The sequence below is a fragment of the Lissotriton vulgaris genome, chromosome 1_1 (genome assembly GCF_964263255.1).
Source record: "Lissotriton vulgaris chromosome 1_1, aLisVul1.2, whole genome shotgun sequence".
Classification (NCBI taxonomy): Eukaryota; Metazoa; Chordata; class Amphibia; order Caudata; family Salamandridae; genus Lissotriton; species Lissotriton vulgaris.
The window spans coordinates 1,584,912,983-1,584,934,825 of record NC_141685.1 but is presented as its reverse complement, the minus strand read 5'-3'; the positions used below and the strand labels follow the sequence as shown (position 1 = coordinate 1,584,934,825).

Sequence of the window (21,843 nt, the reverse complement as noted above, 5' to 3'; positions counted from 1 at the left end):
ACAGAGTAACAAAACGCTGAAAGTAACACCGTCTACTTTTTTAAATGATCAGTAATTAAAAAGGCAAAATGCGAGGGGAGGGAAAGGGAGAGATTTGAGGAGGTTTGGCAAGCAAACCACATGATTGCAGGCAACAACAAAGGGTAAACTACTACTGGCTAACCCAAAATGATGTCCCATCTTCCATCTGTGGAGTTGTTTTTTAGATTATAGGGCTAGTGGAGTAAGGCCACATGTTTGAAAATGTACATCAGATACTTGAAATGCATTTAAAGCCTGTCAGCATGAAGAAAGTTACGTTCTTCTTGTTCTCTTTAATACAATGATGATAGTTTTCAAAGTGTTATAGTAAGGACATCTCTCCAGGGAAAAAGCTTTGTATTGCTTAAAAGAACGTTTACTACTTGACTGCTGGTATTTAAATATGTTGCTATTGTGACCTTGTTATGGTCTTCCAATTTTAATTTTTAGATATAGTGAAAGACAGACTGAGTAAAAGAGGTGTGCGCACTTTAACAGGATTAGGAAAGTATTTCCGACAGCTGGACAAAAAAGGAGCGGTATTTCTGGACAAGGAAGAATACAAAAATGCGTTGAAATATTTCCACTTGGAAATTCCTGAAAAGGTATGTTTATTATCTCTGAAATCCAAGTTTCATATTCAAAAAGAGGCATTTGAACTATTACAACAGCATATACCCGTACATTTATCAGTGGTGTTGTCCTCATATGAAATACCCATAGCTGAATTCTGTGCCAGGGATGATGTTCATAAACCCTGGTGGGATGGAACTGTCAAATCGATCAATTCTGCATAAAAAGCGCACTTGTCTACATAATTCCAATTACGCTTCTTATAAATGTATGTCCTAAGTGTACATCAAAATGGTAGCGAGACTATATGCAGGGACAGTGGATATATACAACTATGCAGCCACTGCTCCGTGTTTTACACAGTTATAGATTTAGTACACTTGCCACCTAATCCACGCTTGACTGCATAATTTGCAGATGTCAACATAACAATGTTTTTACACGCTGCTTCCAGTGTACAGAATAAAGGAGCACCAAAAAGTGTACAAATTTTACCTGGTCATGTTTCCTCTATTGATTGGTACATTCGTTAAATAAAGAAGTTAGATGTTTGCTCAAATGGTGTTAATATCCCCAAATTAACAAACTGGGGCAAGAACTACTTATTTTTTGCAGTAGGAAAATACACATATTTTAAAAGAATTCATATAGAATTCCTTCTTTATCATAAACATGTTTTTCAATTTTTTTTGTCACGGACATTGTTCTGAAAGCCACAGTAATTACACGACTGCATGCAGTTTTGAAGAATCACAAACATTTCCATTGTTTCAAAACATCTTAAAGTGCTTCCTAGTGAGACACTGACATAGTAAAACCGTAAGTAAAGACGTAACGTATGGTTCAGTTCTGCAGATGTTTCCTAATTGAAATAGGTACTTACAGAGTATATAAGAATCTATGGCTGGTTTAAAACTAACTACCATGTGTAGACACACCTATTAGAAGCATGTACATGTGGCTAGTTTTCTGGTGCGCACAACATCACACATGTTTACACAAACCATTGTGCTGTGTGGGCTAGAAAGGACTGTGCACCTCCAGTGGCATCTGAAGCCCCATCAGTTTATCAAACACTGCTAGAATTCTACCTGCTTCCAGGCCCCACTCCCTGTCTGGGGTGAAAGTTAAAGAGCAAGAACACGAAAAATGTGGTATTATTATTATTGTTACACATCATGTGGGTCTATTTTGATATTGCTTATGCCCCCACATCATTCACAAATTGTGAAAGACTTTGGCACCCGGCTAGTGTTGCTTGCAGCATGTGACTCCTAAAGTACATGATGCTTATGAACTCATGTTTGATTTTTCGGTACACTTCTGGTCCTGCCAATTAACCACCCTTGTGTGTCTCACACTTTAGTTCCATTTGATCACTGGCCAGACAGAATGAGGTGTGTGTTAAAATTTGAGTATCACTGTGCCAGTTTCATTATAAATAATCTGTGCATATAGCATTTCCAGTTGTCATCTTGCTGCAGTTCCTTCTTCTGTAAGTGGTTAACAGCAGAACATTTTGAAAGACTTGACATTGCTTACCCTCACAAAGTTTGCGTTTACTGTTACCACCGTTGTGTTCCGAATAGGAGCATCTATTCAGTGATTGCCTTCAGATTCCTCTGGAAAAAGAAGTGTACTGCAAGGGGTCTTTGCAAAACGTCTAATCCTTAAGAAACAGTTATGTTTGCCTTCTAACCTCGAGGTCAGAGGGAAGATCTTATAGCCCTCTTACCAGACTTTAGTATATCTCTGCCTATTCAGGTCTCTTACAGCATTTAGTAGGGTCACTATGCCCCAGTCTTCACAACAGTAAAGTCCTGCAACTAGATGTCTGTAGTACCACTGCTAGTGGCAGAACATACATTTATAAGGTGTGTTTATAAGGAGAGCTCACCTAACAGATTTAAATAGAGGAGTTATACTAGTCGGGGGTTGGGGGTTCCCATTCCCATAAAAGAGACATATGAAGTGTCCCAGTTGGAGGCCTTTCTCCAGTGGTGAGTGTCCTACCACATTCATACAAATCTTCTACATGCTCATCATATATGTCAATCAAGTAACTGTGGTCTGTGAATCTGTGTGCTTGAAAAACTTAGGCAGGCGATTCCTAAAGACTTCTTAGAGAAGGTTAAAATCTGCAAGGTCATACTTAAAGTGCAATAATTAACATCACTTAAGATGTTAGAGAAGATACTTGTCCAGGAAATGAAGCACAGGGAAGATTAGAGAGTGATTTCTATTCTTTCTTTTATCAATAGAGGTTAAGGAAATAGTTGTACAGAAACACCAAATCCAGCCTCAAATTTACATGATGCCCATGAGACATCTGCCGCATTCCTTCTTCCTCTTCGTTTACAGAAAATCATTGGTTTGCAGAAGCAATAAAATGTATGTTAGGTGCCCACTATTGACCCTCGAACACGTCCTTTCAATTTCTGCCATATGTCGCCCACCTGAAATGTCATACGTTTTGGAGCTTAGCTTGGTTGACACATTATTCCATCCTAAAAGCTTCACCAGTCCCCTTTATCATGACCCCAGTAGCAAGTTGAAACCACTGAACTGATGAAAGTTCCAACTGGTGTACAATTGTGCTGGTTCCAACAAAGTTCAAAGGAGGTTGTAAACATTAAATGTGTAATCTATACATGATATGCAGACGTTAGACATGTACCTTCCACTTCAACAACCAGGATGAAACCTGGATTGCACATTGCATTGCAAAAACATCTACTCAGTATCCCAGTCTTGGAAGACCACCAGAAGTTTTCAGGTTTTTTATTAGTGACCATTCGTTTCAATGCATTGTCTCTCATATTGACCTAAGTATGCACCCCAGTTCTGTACAAGAGTTATTTGCAGTGGTAGCCTATCTAAGCTGTCATAAAATGCATGTTGGCCATACTTGGTCAATTAGATGTTCAAGTCTTCATCCTAAGTGTGGACCATGTTTTTGCTGCATCCAGTTCTGGAAATCTAACCGGAATTCCAGTACAGAGTAGGAGTTGCGTACAAAGAAAAGAGAAAGCCTTTCACCTTCTGGTGAACCTAGGTCGGCCATCTTGATCTAGTGAGTGCTTCCAGAGCTCTCTTTTTGATTGGTCTGTTGCATTGTTATTGATTCTCAAATTTTAAAAAATAAAACCGCACCTGCTGTTCTACTATTTTTTGTAATTTTATTATGATCTTTATTAAGATTTGTTAGGAGACAAGACAATATGAATCCATTATCAGGATGTAGAACATTCCAACGTATTAGTTTCAAGATCGAAGATCAATAAAACAGTCAACTCCAACAACAACCCATCCCTATTTCCCCGCTGTCCATGTGTAGGGTCACTACATAGGTAATACGAGTTAATTGTCTGTTTTGTGTCCCCTGCCCTTCTCTCAACAGCACCACTTGTAGGGTTGTCTACCATGGGGGTGACCCTGTGGGTTCTTTGAAATCGGTGAGCGGAGCTGCCCACTCCTGCAGGTCATCCATTAGTTTGTCATCTTTATGGATGTTTCATATGGGTCTCTTCAGCCCAGTTGCCCATTCCATACCATCTCTTAAACCGTCAGTATATTTTAAGGGAATCGAGCTCAGCCATCAGATAGAAAACTGACACTTAGCGAGTAATAGACTGAGGAGAATAAACTTCCTGCTGAGTTTTTTTCGGGAGGCAGAGGGAATCAAGCCCAATAGTACTTGCTCCATTGTAAAGGGAATGCTCTACCCAGTAGCTCTGTTGATGTTCTCAACTATGGCTTCCCAATTGAGGGTCAGGGATTGGCAAGATCAAACAATATGATTAAAATTTACCTCTGTGTGCCCACACTGCGGCAGTTTACGCTGCGGGTGGTGTACATAGCATGTAAAGTTTTTGGTGAGAGATGGGTATGATGAACATAATTGTATTGTATTAATTTAAATCTGTCATTTGTGCTGACTATTTTCACACCTTCATGAACTTTAACCCAGTCCTTTATGGACATAGGATCATCGAACGCTTACTCCTATATGGCCTGAATTCGAACTACAGGATTAGGGACATCTGCTCTGAGGACCTTGTAAATGTTAGGTACCAATTTCCGTTTTCCCTCCATATTTAACAATGTCACCGGTGCATCCGGAATCCACGACCAGAGCTCCTGTGGCAGTCACACCTCCTGTTCTACTATGTCCCAGAAATAGACTAGTGCTCTTATCATACGTGAGCCCTGGAAGGAAATCGTCTATGTAGGGTTCATTTGAAAGCACTCAATGCATGGGTCTTCAATGCCTCTTGTTCTTTGCAGATGTGAGGCCAAATAATGAGCTTCAGAGAAATAGGTGGGGCTCCTGCCTCGCTTAACTTAGTTTCCTTTGTCATTTATAGGTGGGGGAACTACCAAGTTGCCAATGGCAAAACCTCAGCTGGCTGTGCCTTTAAAAGCCTTCAGCCTGTTAGCCATAGAAATGCTGGGTCACAGTGGCAATAGCCCTGCCTTGTTTTGGGTAGGTCCACTACCAGTGATTTGCCTGCTAGGCTCCTCCATAATAAACATGGTGTACATGGGTAGGGAAAACAATATGCCCAATGCACAGAAAGCAAAGTCCGTTTGAAATGTTTATCCTCCCACCCCTCACCCTTCCCCCCTTTGACTTTGGCTGGGTGTTTCTGTACATCAAAAAAAATGCTGTACAAAATAAGGTGGCCTGCTCAGCATTAAACTTTGATGAAATTGACATTGAGATCCCACTATGTGAGGCCACCAAACCGGAGGACTGGTGGGCTACTCAACAGCCTCCTAATGAGTCTCACTGACTCTGATCAAGACATAGAGTTCAAGTCAATTTTTCAAGCCCATAAATAATGTTTTCAGTCATACATAGCATAGCATCAGTGGTACTATATGGGATATTGTCAACAATTGTTTTACCCATATGTAAATCCCACTGTGACGGCAACATCCAACTACCTCTGTTTCACAAACCTCTAGAAAACTGTTCGCTTCAAGGTGATGTTTGACCTGGTATAGATTGGTTCAGTGTTGATTCTACCCCATACACTTAAGGGAAGCTTGTGTGTAATATTAGAAAAGGGTTAAGCCCTGCATTCGGTTGGAATCCTACTACTCCTAAATCCCTATCCTGTTTTTGAATGGTACAGCACTGTGAGTCAATCTTACTGACTTTGTCAATTGCTTCCCTCGCCAGACGGGTCCACCTGGTGGTAGCTGTTGTCCCCTGACCCTTTTCGAGGGCCCTGATCTCTGGTGGTCATCTCATGCTCTGCTGCTGTTCTCTGCCCTCTGTTTTCTGCTTTCTGCCTGTTTGTTCCTCTGCTCTTTTGTCACCTTCGTTTTCAGCTTTTTTGTTTTTCTTATCTATCTCTCTTTTGATTTTGTTATCTGTTGTCGCTTTCTTCACTTTCTCTTATTTCCCCTCTTTTGTGCCTCCACCCCCCCTCTGTGCCCTTGCCGCTGCTTGTCCCCCATGGCCCGTTCCCCTCCGGCTCCGTTTTCCCGCCTCCCAGCTGTCCAGTCATTCCCAACACTAATGGCAAACGTTGCGCAGCCGCAACAAAGGCAAGTCCGTCTGCGCCTGGACCATACCCAGAACCAGGGATCCTGGTTCCCAGACCATCCACCGATACGACTCTAGCACCTACCATGCCCTCAAAATTGGACATTCCAACACCTGCCACCTCATCGCCAAAGGACACTGAGGCGCATTCAACTACCACAACGACACCTTCGCCAGCCTCCGCACACCAGAGCCACCAACCACACGACCCTCAAGCATCGAGCCCTACCCCCTCAAATGCATCCTACTCAGCACCTCCTCCCTCAAAAGACATGCTGCAGAGATCTGCTCAACTCCATCTCCCCCGATGTCAGCTTTTTTACAGAAACCTGGATGAACCCCACCTCAGCCTGGATATCGCAACCGCCATTCCAGACAGCTACAGAATCATCCACGAGCACTGCATCAACCGAGAAGGAGGAGGCATCGCCATCATTCACTAAATACCCTCTGCCTCACAAGCATCTCCGATGACCGCTCACCCGAAATAGAGCAACTCCACTTCCAGATCCAGACTAACCCGAACACCACCCTCCGTGACACCCTCGTCTACAGACCTCCCAGACCCCCCTTTCAGCGAGGCCATAGCAGACTTCATCACTCACCACGCTTTCACTTCAATGGACTACATCCTCCTCAGTGACCTCAGTTTTCACCTGGACAACCTTGACGACCACCACACCTCCTCCCTTCTGGAGAACCTCTCCACCATCAGACTCAAACAACTTATCACAACACCAACCCTCTCAGCAGGACACATGCTCGACTCCAATCTTCTCTGAAATCATCAACATCTCTGACGGCCACACCTCCGAGCCACACTGGACGGACCACCACTGCGTACACTTCTCCTTCACCAAACCCACCGTTTGCCACCACACCCTCTGCTATCCTCACAGAAACTCCTGTTGGTACTTGCCCCGCCTTCCACGACTCCAGGCACACTTGCACATGGCTCAAGAAACGCAGCCTTCAAATACACCGTCAGTGCACACCACCACCTCATCAGAGCAACAAAGAAAGCAGCCATCCAGAAACGCATCAACACCAACTTACACAACAGTAAAGAGCCATTTCGCCATCATCAAGGAATTCCCCAAACCCAGAACAGAGAGAGCAGACATTTCCCCTCTCTCAAGACCTCTGCAACAACCTCGCAGCCTTCTTCCACCGAAAGATCAAGGATATCTATGACAGCTTCTCAACTTAAGACCCACCCACCCCTCCAGCAAACAATGCACCCAATGGCTCCAGACCCCAGCAGACCTTGCCCAACTGGACCACCCTCACCCCTGACAACACCCTCAGGATCATGAAGAGCATCCACTCCGGAGTCCCCTCGGATCCCTGCCCTCACCACATCTTCAACAAAGCTGCACCATCAACAGCTCCATCGTGTCTGCCACCTTCCCGGAAGACTGGAAACAAGCAGAGATCCACCCTCTGCTGAAGAAACCCTCTGCTGACCCAACGGACCTCAAGAACTACAGACCCATCTCTTTCCTCCCCTTCCCGGCCAAAGTAATTGAGAAAACCATCAATGCCCAACTTTCCAAGTTCATCGAAATTAACCACATCCTGGACCTTTCCCAATCAAGCTTCAGAGGCAACCACAGTACCGAGACCGCTCTCCTCGCCACTACAAACAACATCCGCACCCTCCTCGTCAGAGAGGAAAGGGCTGCCCACATCCTCCTGGACCTCTCAGCCGCCTTCGTCACGGTCTCCTGCCACACCCTCTGTGCAGGACTCCATGACGCCAGCATCTGCAACTAAGCCCAAGAATGTATCAGTTCCTTCCTCTCTGGCCAAACACGGAGAGTCATACTTCCACCGTTCAACTCAGAACCCACAGAAATCGGCTATGGAGTGCCTCAGCGATCCTCCCTGAGCGCCACCATCTTCAACATCTACATGGCCCGCTTAGCGCTATCGTCAGAAGCCCCGGACTCAACACTATCTTCTACTCCAACGACACCCAGCTGATTCTCTACCTCACAGATGAACCCACAATCGCCAAGAGAAATTTCCACAATGGAATGAAGGCAGTGGCCACCTGGATGAAGGACAGTTGCCTCAAGTTTAACTCCGACAAGACCTCCTCCTGGGCTCCACCCCCTCTGCTTGGGACAACTCCTGATGGCCCAAGGCGTTCGGTACCCCTCCACAGCCACAGACCATGCACACAATCTTGCAATCATCCTTGACTCCTCGCTCTCAGTGAACCGCCAAATCAAAGCCGTTTCATTCTCCTGCTTCCACACGCTCCACCTCGTAAGATCTACAAGCGGATCCCCACCGAGTCCAGGAAAACAGTCACCCATGCACTCATCAGCAACAGACTTGACCGCAGCAATGCACTCTATGCCGGCACCACCCAGAATCTCCAATAGAAACTGCAAAACATCCAGTAGGCCTCTGGCAGACTCATCCTGAACATCCCATGCCGCAGCCTGAGAGACCTACACTGGTTACCTATCAACAAAAGAATGACCTTCAAGCTCCTCGTGCATGCCTACAAAGCCAGACAAAATGCTGGACCTGCATACCTCAACCACCACCCTCCTTCTACACTCCCACCAGACATCTCTGCTCTGCCTAACTAGCCCCGGCCACTATCCCACAAATCCGCAAGACCATGGCTGGAGGAAAATCATTCTCCTACCTTGCTGTGAAGACCTGGAACTCCCTGCCTCTGCTGCTCAGGCAATCACCTTCGCTGCCACAATTCAGGAAGGACCTCAAGGCTAAGCCTGGGCGGAGTTGGTGGAGTGCCACTACGCAGAGTACCATGGAGTTGGAAAAAATCTCTATGGAACTATGCTCCGCTCCCCTCCACCCTCCCTAATTTATGTATAACAAAATAATTAAATTATGAGGGTGGAGGGGCCAGCTAACTCCTCTACGGAGTCGGAGTTTTGCCTGAACTCCGCGTTCTCAACGGAGCGCAGAGTAGGCAAAACTCCACCCGGGGTTACTGAACACCTGCCTCTTTGACACCCTCCCCACTCAGTGCCTTGAGACCCTCACTGGTGAGTACATAAACGCACAGGTGCACAACACAATGTAAGACAGTAAAAGCAGTTGCAAGTCTAATAATCACAAAAGTGGAGTTCCTTGGTTTCGATTCTTATTTATTCCAAACAACGTGAAAAAAAGGATTGCACAGCCGACGCGTTTCGTCCACTAGGGACTTCTTCAGGGCGGTTTATTCTAAAGGAGTAGTCGTGCTGGATTGTCCTATTCCTTGTAACAGTCACTTTCGGTCAAAAGCTGGAAATCTTTTGGATGAATCCAGAATGAGATTTTCACCAGGATGACTTGAAGATCAAAGCAAAAAGGATGCTTGGTCAAAGATTCAACCCTTCAGTATCAGAATAGGGTATATACATCCCAAAATTGGACGTCCTGAATCGCCCTGCGGAGGTCAGTTTCAAAATAACTGTGTTTCAAAAAGGTAATGGTAGCCGGAATTTTAAGAACACCAAAAAACCGGAGATATCAATGAAGAAGCCATTCAACTGTAAGCGAATCTTGATGAGGCCTCGCGGGGAAGAACCTGCATGCTACATAGGAGAGAACCGATGAGCAGAGGACATCGTCCAAGTGCACAGCAGTAAGAGGAATGCGGGGGACTTGACTGCCGGCTGCTTACAGAGAAAGATGCCCGATATTGAGAATAGCAGCGGAGGGCGAGGGAGAGGAGACTGGTGGGAGGCGATGAAGCGGGAAGCAACCTTAACAACGAAGTTTAAATTACTACTTACGTGAACAACGAAGTCGAACAACAAAAAATCTTAACGACTTGCCTAAACCACGACTTCAGTTAACACCGAAGCTTAATAGATGCTTCTGCCTTCTGTCATCAAGATACATTGTAAAAAATGACCACTAGATGGCACTGCGCGGTCAAAACTGTTGAAGATGGACAGAAACATGCGAGGCATTCAGTATTTGCAAGTGAAATAATATTTCTGGACAACAAGGAGTCGCTGAGAAAAACAATAACCTCTTTGAAAAAAATCTAAGTGCTTGTTTGAGCCGGCCTGGCGGTACCATCGTTTTGTAACTTGTGGTGAGGCAGCAGTAATATCGCCCTTGAGAACATATAATTATGTCATATGATGGCTTGATGACTTAGCAATACTAGCCTGGAGTCTGGGCTCGGCTGAAAGATATTAATAAAGGGGTTGTGGACCACTCATGGCAAAAAGAAATGCGAGCATATCTGTGTGCGGTGAGTCTTTGAAAAATATGGTACGGAGCCCGTGCTGCATGAATATAAGTTGTAGTCCTGTTTTAAATAAAGGAATTATGATAATGTAGATTTATGTCTATTTTGTGTACACTAAATATAGAATTTAGTTGCTTCAAGGAGCTTCCGGTTTCGGCATTTAATAAGGCATAAGTTTTAGACTGTACAGACAGTATCCCGGTCAGGGTACTAGTTGGAAAACATTTTTTTAACACGCATTCCTTTACAAAGAAAATTCGTGGTAAAAGAATGTGTGTGAAAAAAAATTGTGGGTTAGACGGGTTCATGGTTACCACCTCGTTGTTAGGGAAGTCGTGGTTGGGGAACTCGTTGTTCCAACATACAACCGCTGAAGCTGCCTATGCCTGAGTGGCGGTGGTGGCCAGGGCCGGTCCTAGGAATTGTGGGACCCTGGGCGAGATGGAAGATGCGAGACCCCTCTAATTTGCATGTGACATCACAAGAAGTGACATCATAAAAAACCGACATCCAGTGGCGGAGGAGGGTCACCCCACTGCTTTTAGGCAGTGTCACTTAAGGAAAAATAAAATTATAATAGCTAAGTTATTATGTAATTTTTTCATTATTACTGCAGCTTTGCGGGAGGGACGGTGCGTGGCTGCTCAGCTGACAAAACAGGGGACTGGAGGAGTGCTTTGCACTCCCTAACGTGCACATGAACGTTTGGCAGGCCATTAGCGCCGGCCTAACATTAATGCGTACTTTGCAAGTTCTCCTTGCAGGCTGCATTACAGCCTGCATGGAGAACATGCCCAGACTCCCATTATCTGTCTGAGCGCCGATCCATGGTGCTCAGACCAATCACAACGCTCATTGTAGCTTTGGGATTGGCCATCAGGAGACTGGGAGCGGGATGCATCCTGCTTCCTGCCCTGGAAGCGGGAAGAAGACCGAGAGGAGGCGGCGGTGATGGCGAGCGGCAGACAGGTAAGTGTGTTTTTTTTTTCATTTCCTCTCCCCCACTCCGTAAAGTGTGTTTGTGCTCTGTACATGCAACAAACAAGGCTAAATAAGTGCAAGGCCTGGATCCTTGTGTGTGGTTGCTAATAATTGAGTAATTGTATTGGATAGTAAATCTGTTGACCAACAAAGCCTGGAGAGGAGGCAAGCAAAGGCCTCTCTTTCTTCACAGATGGTAGCAGAATAGTTGAGTGAGTTGCACCCTGGCTGTATAACTACAGATCAGTAGTTTGAATCTATGTGATGCACAATCATCCTTGCAGGGTCCATTATCTGAGCGTCATTATATAGTATAATAGCAACTCCTTAGAAAAAGTGGAATGAAACACTTTTATATGGTAGTGGTAATTCAAATGACAGGCAAAGGCTCAGAATAACATCGCCATTTACAAGCACTGGCAAAGCCAATAGGTCTCGCCTATGAGAGCAATTGGCTTTGGCAATGTGTATTTGGCATGTTGTACACTAGCGTGGCTGCTGTTCAGCACGGTTAAAAGTTAGTGGCACAGAGTGCCCTTGAATGGAGTGGTGTGAGTAAAGTGTCATAGACTGGATTTGTTGTAGTATAGTGTTGCAGTGTGGAGTAGGGGGGAGTACAGTGTCATACAGTTGAGTAGAGGGGTGTAGAGTTTAGTGGAAGAGTGCAGTGTCGTATAGTGTAGTACGATAGAGTGGAGTGCCGTAGAGTGGAGTGGGTTGGGTTGGAATCGGGTGGAGTGGGGAAGATAGGGGTGGATTGGACTGTAGAGTGAGTTTGATTGAGTGGAGTGAGTTTGATTGAGTGGAGTGTGGTTGATTGAAGTGGATGGACTTGATTGGATTGTAGAGAGGTGGATTGAAATGGGGTGAGTTGGATTGGATTGAGGTGGATTGGAGTAGGGTGTATTAGATTGGTTTGACGTAGGGTGGATTGGCTTTGGTGGATTGGATTAGAGTAGGGTGGTTTGGAGTGGGGTGAATTTGAGTGGACTGGAGGGAGTGGATTGGACTGTACGGTAGGAGGGGGATTGGACTGGTGTAGTGGGGTGGATTGGACTGGATTGGGGTGAATTGGAATATGGTGGGCTGGAGTGATTGGATTTTGTGGGGTGGATTGAACTGGGGTGGGGTCGATTAGATTGGGGTAGAGTGAGGTGGATTGGAGCAGATTGAGGTGGATTGGACTGCAGTGGGGTGGACTGATTGGGGTGGATTGGAGTGGGGCGGATTAAAATGGGGTGGGGTGGAGTGGAGTGAACAGGAGTGGGATGGGGTGGGGTGGACTGGAGAGGGGTGGATTTAAATGGGGTGGGGTGGATTGGAGTGGAGTGTTGTGCACAGGAGTGGGGTGGACTGAACTGGAGTGGGGTGGAATGTAGTGAGGTGGGGTGGATTGGAGTGTGGCAGATTGGATAGGAGTGGATTGGAGTAGGGCAGATTGGATAGGAGTGGATTGGAGTGGGGTGAATTGGAGAGGGGTAGATTGTTGTGGGTTGGAGTGGGGTAAATTGGACAGAGACAGATTGTTGTGGATTGGAGTGGGGTAAATTGGAGTGGACAGATTGGGGTGGGAGGATTTGAATGTGGTGGAGTGGGGTGGATTGGTTTGGTGTGGATTGTATTAAGTGGAGTGGATTGGTGTGGGGTGAGGTGAGGTGAAGTGGGGTGGGGTGGATTGGAATGGGGCGGATTGGGGTGTACTGCACAATTACGTGTCAAAGCATAATTTCAGAAAATACACATAAGACATGTTGTGCTTTGCAATAAAATAATCCTTATATTTTGAGAACAGTGTCCACAAGCAAATACAAAAGAAAGCATGAATGCAAATTAAGAAAAGAATACTTGGCAAAATAAAAGAAACTTGACTATAGAAAATAAATCTTTGCAATTCTTTGTCCTGCTGGGCATGTTTATGCCAGTCGCATGCCTTCTACTTGCAGGGCGCTAAAAGTTAAACAGAACAGTACCTCAATGATATCCGGAGCAATGGAGGGGCACTGATTAAGTTGACTCAATCAGTGCTTGGTCACTCATCATATCAAGGAAGATGCTTGCTATTTCTACATTTGAAAAGGCAGGTAGCGAGGTTTCGTGGCTGCTGTCTGACAGCGTGTCGCACTCTTCCACAACGAGAAACCTTGTCTAGCTACAGCAGATCCTTTCTGTCTACCCCAGCACCGCACCCTCACTGCCCTGTTAAACAAGACCCAGGAGCAGCACTCGCCATGGGCTGTCAAAACTGTATCATGAAATCTCCTACAAGTGATTATATGGACAAGAAATTACTCATTCACAGCCCCTGGGACATAAGTGGGCCGGAGAACTCAAAGTGTGTCATGGAGCAGTTAATCTGCTACAATCATGAGAAGAGGGGCCACAGAGCTCCCTGCTGGGGAATTGGGTGGTTATCAGGTTTTTTGCACTTAGCTGCATTACCTCTCTAGCCCTCTAATTCTAGCACTGGTGGCATGCTCTGGGAAGCTAACATACTAGTCCCTCTGTGGAATAAAATGTAGTGATCTCACAGTATAGCGCTGCGAGGCCAAGGACAGGGCCCTCCTGCCCTGGGCCTCCCAGCACTACATAATGGATACAAGGTCGTACAAAGGGGGCCCCACACCAGGACCTTGCAGCCTAATTGAATTCTGTGAGGCCTACTTGCCCTGGGCTTCGCAAGTCCCAGTGAAAGGGGCCCCCACAGATGACCTTGTAGCCTGATCCAAGGCTGAGGCCCATGGGATGGAAAACACATCCCCTGTGCCTCAAAGCATTAGCAAGACACTTTGCTAAACACTGCCCTCGTGTGCCCTGCCAGTCTGATCTGGATTCTCCCTCCTCCCCTCAGCCACCTCTCCTAACTTGTTAATGTTCAGCTATTCCGTAAAACAAAAGAGCCTTCTGTTGCCGGGTAAACAGAATACACAAAGGGCAGACAGGTTTTTAACAGAGGTGCTGCCCCGCCCTTTAGCCTGTGAGGAGGCATAATTGCTGGCCTTGCTGCTGTCACCTCCTATACCCAGTCTTTCCCACCCCCCACGACTGCACCTCTATGAATGACCCCACGCCGTGAGCAGGGAAGTCGAAGTCGAGACACCTCACTTGAAAACATATTAGCAGAGTGATTGCTTTGGGAAGGGGGCCCTGAAGGAGCAGGTGGGCTGACTAGGAAGTGCGACCTTTCACACATAAAGTGGCCCCCATGTGCCTGAGCTGAGTGCGAGGCCCTGGGCAGCTGCCCACACTGCCCATGCCTAGCACCGGCCCTGGTGGTGGCCATTGTGAATACCCCACCGGCGGCTGCTGCAAATGAGTGGGGGTGGCGAGCTGTCCTTGCTCAAGGCAATGCGCTGACACCCTGCATCTAGAAGCGCGTTATTGGCACTCATAGCAAACTGTGTTGGCCCGCATTACACCTTTTCCGGCATTGAAGCAGCGCTGCCCTGTGTCTGTCTGGAGGCGATACGCGCGGAGAATCCATGCCCCTCTGGCGAGCCCCCTCTGAGTGCTGACGTGGGCACGAGAGGGAAGCGGCCACTACCACTGTGGCCTGGAGCGAGGGACGTCGGCTGTGCTGGGCTGTGAGACGGCGGGCAGGGCTGAGAGACAGCCCACCTATGTGTGAGACTTGCACGAAAGAGGCCACCCGGCCGCTTGCAGCATTGACTTGAGCCTGAGGCCTGCACTGAAGAGAGTAGCAGAAGGGCACAGGAGTGGCCTTCCGACACAACTGCACAAAAGAATGACATTCAAGCTCCTCGTGCTAATACCCTAAGAGTGTGCAAGGCGATTTTAGAGACATAAGGCATTGATGAGTTGGAGACCTGCTTAAGAGTGCATGGGGAACTAATCCCAACATTTAAATAAGGCATATTAGCTGGGACATATGGGCCCTGGTATTTGACACAGGGCTGGCTGGAAGGCCTGCGGTGCCCTTAGCCTTGACCTCGTAGGTGGGGTACGCGAAGATACTGCTCCTCTTGCTGTGATACATGCCTGCTCCTGAGCAACTCGAAGAAAGAAGGCACCAGCGCCGCAGCGCAGTGCGGAACCGACCGGTTAAGGATGAAGTGTGTCCCAGAGGCACTATGGGCAAGCCAGGTACAAGGCAACCTAAATTGAACTTTGAGGCGACAAGACGCACTGCTAAAAGCTCGCAGGAAGAGCAAGATGGCGACAGGAGAGAAGAAGCACAGGCGAGCGTGGCGACTTAGGCATCGGATGTCCAAAGTATCTTACAAGAGGTGCGCCAGGGGTTCACCACCATTGTGGATAAGATAGCTAGAATGTCCTCGCGGATGGATGCCATCGCTCATAAATTGGAAGGGCACGAGGATAGACTGACGGAAGCAGAAAGGCGCATATCGGACACCGAAGACACGACAGCCAGGGCCATGATGCAACTTGCTCAGATGGATAAGCTCATGAAATTGATTGCTGCCAAGAACGAGGACTTAGAAGCGCGCAGCAGGCGCAATAATATTCGCATAGTGGGGATTCCAGAATCGACCAACACGGGCAAGATGGAGGAGTATGTGGAGCAGCTATTACTGTCTTCGATAGGCGAGGAATCCCTATCCAATCAGTTCATAGTAGAACTAGCTCACCGCTCGCTGGGACCGAGGCCACCACCTGGCAACACCCCACGAGCTATAATTGCGAGACTTTTGAACTATAGGGATAGAGATGTGGCATTGCGGGTGGCACGAAGCAAACAACAATTGTCTTACGATGGTAACAAGTTCTCCATTTACCCGGACTTCACCCCTACTGTTCAAGAGGAAAGACGCAAATTTATAGATGTCAAGAGCAAATTGAGGCTTGCTCAGATTGACTATTCGTTGTTATATCCTGCAAGACGTCGGGTCACCCACCAAGGGAAGCAGCAGTTCTTTACCAAACCACAGCAGGTGGAAGAGTTCCTCAAACATGTGACGCTTACTAATCACGCTTCTGGACCTGCATCAGCGTCACAGCAGTCCTTCTCGACGGGAGCGGAAGATGACTCACAGTGAAGTAGTCCCTCTTATTCTCACTGATTATTGTTGTTTCTGTTTGATCACTTAAGTATGTTTTTGAAGCTAGCGACCCCAGGGGATGGATATGGAACAGTTAGACCTACCTTAAGAGACACGCACCCTATGTAACTGGTAGGCAATGCTCAGCTGAATCACAGAACGCCAGGCACTCTCTATCCTATAGAGCCCAGGCATATCATCTGTGAAGGGCTCTGGGGGAGGGAGGTAATTGTGCTGTAGCCTATGGTTCGCCGCCAATGGGTATCCCCCACTGTTGATCACTGCAGATTCTTGCGGGGATTGTTGGTTGTTCATGCTCAAGATGGGAGAATGGAAGGGGGTGCGGGATATTTTTTCTGGCAAGTTGTGGCTCCTTCAGTGGGTGGGGAAGGGAATCAAAGGTGACCTGGTTATTTCGAGTTTGTATCTCATATGTAATGAGAATGGTTTTTTCCAGCTGACAGGATCGACATTGTGGCAACAGGCGGGCCACTTGACATGCAATATAATAATATGCAATGCACACATATGGTTGCCGGACAGTACGTTCGGGGGGCAAGATCCGACTTTGTTGCAGAAATGGCTCAATGGCTAGCACTGACCGTGCGCATTTGAATATAGTTACATGGAACGTCAGAGGGCTGGGGGATCCCAGAAAAAAGAGACAGGTCCTGGCATACTTAGACAGGCAACAGACACATGTAGCTATGCTGCAAGAAACTCACTTCACTCCCCAGAGGACTAACACGTTCGCGAGTAGGTGGGCGGAACTAGGGGCTTCTCCAGCTATTCATCCTATGCAAGAGGTACAGAATACTGATTAAAAAAACAAGTGCCCTTCCATTTAGTTGGAACCTTTTGTAATGCTCAGGAAAGATACTGCCTAGCATGGGGGTGACTGGGATCTGAATCAGTAACTCTGGCATGCTGTATGGGCCCAATACAGACGACCCAGAGTTCTTTACCTCATTGTGGGCTGAGATCAATGCGATAGGCTCCAATCATATCATCTGGGGGGGGGGGGGATAAGGGGGGGGTTAATGTTACGTATAACCCAGACATGGACAGATCTCACCCTGCCCCTCACCACTGTACCAAAGCGCGCACTTCTATACAAAATACACTAGCTGAATACCAATTGCTTGATGCAAGGAGGCAAGCCAATCCCCTGAAACGCAAAGGTACAAATTACACAGCACAGGCTGCATTGTGTGCTAGACTTGATTATTGGATTATATCTAGGGGCTGGGTCCAGCTATACATAAAGTGCAGCACCTAGCTAGGACCTACTCGGACCACGCACCAGTTAAACTTACACTTTCATCGGCACAGTTTAGCCCTCCACGGTGTACATGAAGACTAAATGTGCGTATACTATTGGATGTAGTGGTCCAGGAGGAATTGAGGGAGGAGATCTGGGACTTTTTTTAACAAAACAAAGGCACGGTAAGGAATGTAGAGACCATATGGGAAGCATTTAAAGTTACGCTCCGTGGGTTTTGCTTATCTAAAGGAGCTGAGGTACTCAAAGACATCACCAACACGCTCCGTAGGCTGGCTTCAGAGCTTAAGAAACTAGGGGGAGCGCTAGAGTTGGGTCCGGATGGGGCTACACAACATACGTTCAGAGAGACACTTGCAGAGTACATGGACGTGGCACAGAGGGAAGCACGATTTAGAGGCAAACACTGGGTAGCTCTTCGATACGGAGAGGGCGAAAGACCTGGCAGAGCACTAGTGGACACATTAGGAAACCATGTTACTCAAATTATGTGGTAGAGCTGGAGGGTCCAGATGGGGTAACTTGTCGAGACACCGAGAGCATCCTTCTGGCTTTTACACGTCACTATACCGAGCTATATACAACGACCAGAGAGGATGACCTGGACCTCGAGGCATACCTGGGGGAAGTGTCCCTGGGATGGCTGAGCGATGTGCATCTTGAATTTCTGTGTGCCCCATTTGAATTAGACCAGGTTAGGGAAGCCATCATGCAAATGCAATCTGGGAGAGCTACCGGCACAGATGGCATTCCGATAGAATTTTACAAAACCTATATAGACTTGATGGGTCCCATCCTGTGCGAAGTCTACGAGGAATCCCTGGAAGTGGGCTGCCTTCCGCCGTCCATGAGAGAAGCTCTCATTAGCTCTCTTTTGAAACTGGAGAAACCGCCACAACAATGCGGGTCCTACAGACCGCTATCTCTCCTCAATTGTGATGCCAACATTTTGGCGAAGCTCGTCGCTAACAGGCTTCGCTTGTTGCTGGAACACTTGATCCTCCCGGATCAGTCGTGGTTTGTCCCAGGAAGGGCCACTTCCCACAATCTGAGAACACTCTTTACTATTCTAAAAAACGTTTCCCCAGACCGACCTTTGGCGGCCGTCTTTCTAGACGCCACCAAAGCTTTTGATTCCATCGATTGGGATTATATTTTTGAAGTCATGTTAAGAATGGGGTTCCCACCACTTTTTCTGTCTTGGATCCGACTGTTGTATCACCAGCCAGGTGCTAAGGTCCTCATGAAAGGACACACATCTCATGCTTTCCCGATTACCAGAGGTACCCGACAAGGGTGCCCCCTGTCCCCCTTACTCTTCGCCTTAGCGATGGAACCACTAGCGGCACGGCTGAGGCAACGTCACAATGACAAAGCTTTACGATGTAACATCAGGCAGAAACTAATCTCGTTATATGCCGATGATATCACTCTATATGTCAGAGACCCCAAACATAATTTAAACCCACTCCTTCTGGAGTTAATTGTCTTTGGGAAGTTGCCTGGGATCCAAATAAATTGGGGAAAGTCCTGTTTCTTCCTGCTGACGGCGGCTGTCGAGCGATTTTCTCTAGACTATCCGCTGGAGTGGTGTGATGATGAATTGCGTTACCTAGGTATCCGGGTTACCAGGGATAAAGACGAGCTGACGCGTCTTAATTGTGGAACCGCCCTAAATCGCATAGTGGACTATTCCATATTATCCGGGGAGACAATTCTTTGCAGATCTTAAAACGGAGCTGATACGGCTAGTGTGGGGAGGTAAGCAGCCAAGATTGCAATGGGATGTTCTGATAATGCCTTCTCCGAAGGGGGTGTTTGAAATTCCAGACTTTGAACTTTATTATCTTAGCGCGCAGGCCGATTATGGATTCTTCTGGATGAACCAACCAAAATATATGCCACAAGTGGCGGCTGAACTTTGGCTTGCACACCCAATACCGATAGAAGGTGCACTGTATGCAGTTCCAGGTGCACTGGAGAAGACACAAACCACTGTTAATGCTACGATTACAGCGTGGTGACGCATTGGACAAATGCGGAACACCCCTACGACTTACTCTCCGCTGTTGCTTCTTGCGTATCACCCAGAGATTACTCTTCTCCAGGAAGCAATATTTCCTAACTGTAAAGATCGAGTGGGAATTAGTACCTGGGGTGACTTGTACCGGGATGGGCAGTTTTTAGATTCTGAGAGTATATTTCAGGACATACAGCAGACCCCGTCTGACGTCGTCTTATACATAAGGCTAAGACAGGGATTCAGGTCTCTAGCTCCGGAATCCCCGGCTGAACCCCGGGTTCTTGCACCACTACACCTAATCCTCCAAATGTGACGGCCAAATGCCTTGTTTCGTCCATATATCGCACTGTACTGACCACGCCGTTCCGTGCGTGCTGGGGTGAGGAGCTGGGCTTCCCCCTGATGGATGAGCATTGGGAATATTGCTGCTCGCAGACTGAGCGGGTTTTGGCTAGCAGTATGCTGCATATACTTCATTACAAATACCTGCATAGATTATATTACACATCAGCCAGGATGCACAGATATAAGCTACGAGACCAGACAGGTGTGACAGGTGTCATGCTCCGAACGCTGACTTCCTGCACCTGGCCTGGGATTGCCCAGGGGTGAGTGACTTTTGGAGGCATGTCTTCGAGGCCTTAACATTGATGACAAATACGCACATTGAGCCTACACCCTTGATGGCCCTGCTGGGGTTTGTTAAACATGTGCAAGTTACGCATCGCAAATATGTAGCTGCTCATGGCCAAAAGACGAGTAGCCTGTAGGTGGGGCAGGGAAAGGGCGCCCAAGTTCAAGACCTGGCTTGACGACATGATTTACTGTCAGGAACAACTTACCAACTATGCTGAATTGCTGCCCAGTGCTTCCAGACCCAGAGATATTTGGTCACCACTTACATATTACCTGTTGGCACACCCGCGTGCACCCTAGCTGGCTGCACCATAGAGACCAATTCCTCCATAAACGATTGTGAACATAGTGTATACAGGTCATAGGGGCTTGTTGTGAAGAGTTGCAAATACTTGCTGTGTACTGCATGCAAAGTGCTTTTGAACTGATGACTTACCTGTTCTGTATATAGGCAGATAGTGCCAACGGACTGATGTACCCATCAAGTGTTATTGAGCACTCTGGTATGAGATGCCCACAGGGTCGAATGTATACCATTGGATGATTTGGTAGACAAGAAATGTAACAGCGATGTGATGCAATGTAATATGTTTTTGATTTCTGTAATTGCATGATGATATGATTAAGGATACTGTGATGACAACTGTTAGAATTGTATCCTGAATTTTTTTAAATGTTTTTTTTTGTTTGTGATAAAATAATAAAGAAAGTTTTTTTTTAAAAAGCCTGGATTCTTTGTGAGCGAGAGGATGAGCCGGGTGTCGTTGGTGTTCGATACGATGCTGAGCCCATGCTGCTGGATGATGGCGGCGAGGGGGGCCATGTAGATTTTGAAGAGCCTGGGGCTGAGCGAAGATCCCTGGGGTACTCCGCAGTTGATTTCCATGGGTTCGGAGAGGAAGGGAGGGAGTCTGATCCTCTAAGAGGAAGGATTGGATCCAGTCGAGGCCGGCTCCTTGAATTCCTGCGTCGTGTAGTCTGGCTGCTAGGGTGCGATGTGAAACAGTGTCGAAGGCTGCGGAGAAGTCTAGAAGGATGAGGGTCGCAATGTGCCCCTGGTTGAGTAGCATGCAGATGTCGTTGGTGGCGGCGAGGAGAGCGGTCTCGGTACTGTGGTTGCTGCGGAATCCTGTCCAGGATGAAGTTTTCTTCTATGAAGGTGGTTAGTTGGGTGTTTACGAGTCTCTCAGTGACTTTGGCCGCAAAGGGGAGGAGAGAGATGGGTTTGTAGTTTTTCAGGTCCGTATGGTCTTCTGATGGTTTCTTGAGGAGGGGTTTTACTTCCACCCGTTTCTAGTCGTCTGGGTAGATGCCGGATCTGATGGATGCATTGATGGTGCGCCCCAGTTCAGATGTGATGACGGTGGCGACCCTGTGGAAGATGTGTGGTGGGTAGGGGTCTGTAGGAGCTTCAGAGTGGGGTTTCTTCATGGTAGCTGTGATGCATTTGAGGTCGCGGGTTCCCAGGAAGTGATGGTCTGCTTATCGGCGGTGGTCGGTAGTGGAGTGTTGTTCGTG

General features: G+C 47.2%; 1 protein-coding gene across 2 annotated transcripts in view; it reads left to right on the top strand.

The window, feature by feature from the left end:
* CAPS2 (calcyphosine 2) overlaps window positions 1-21,843 on the top strand; it is a 780,299-nt gene that overhangs the window by 587,372 nt on the left and 171,084 nt on the right. For both annotated transcript variants that reach the window (XM_086918127.1, XM_086918122.1), the window contains exon 16: window positions 472-626. In XM_086918127.1, the coding sequence (XP_086774253.1) occupies window positions 472-626 (155 nt within the window). The remainder of the gene's footprint in view (window positions 1-471; window positions 627-21,843) is intronic.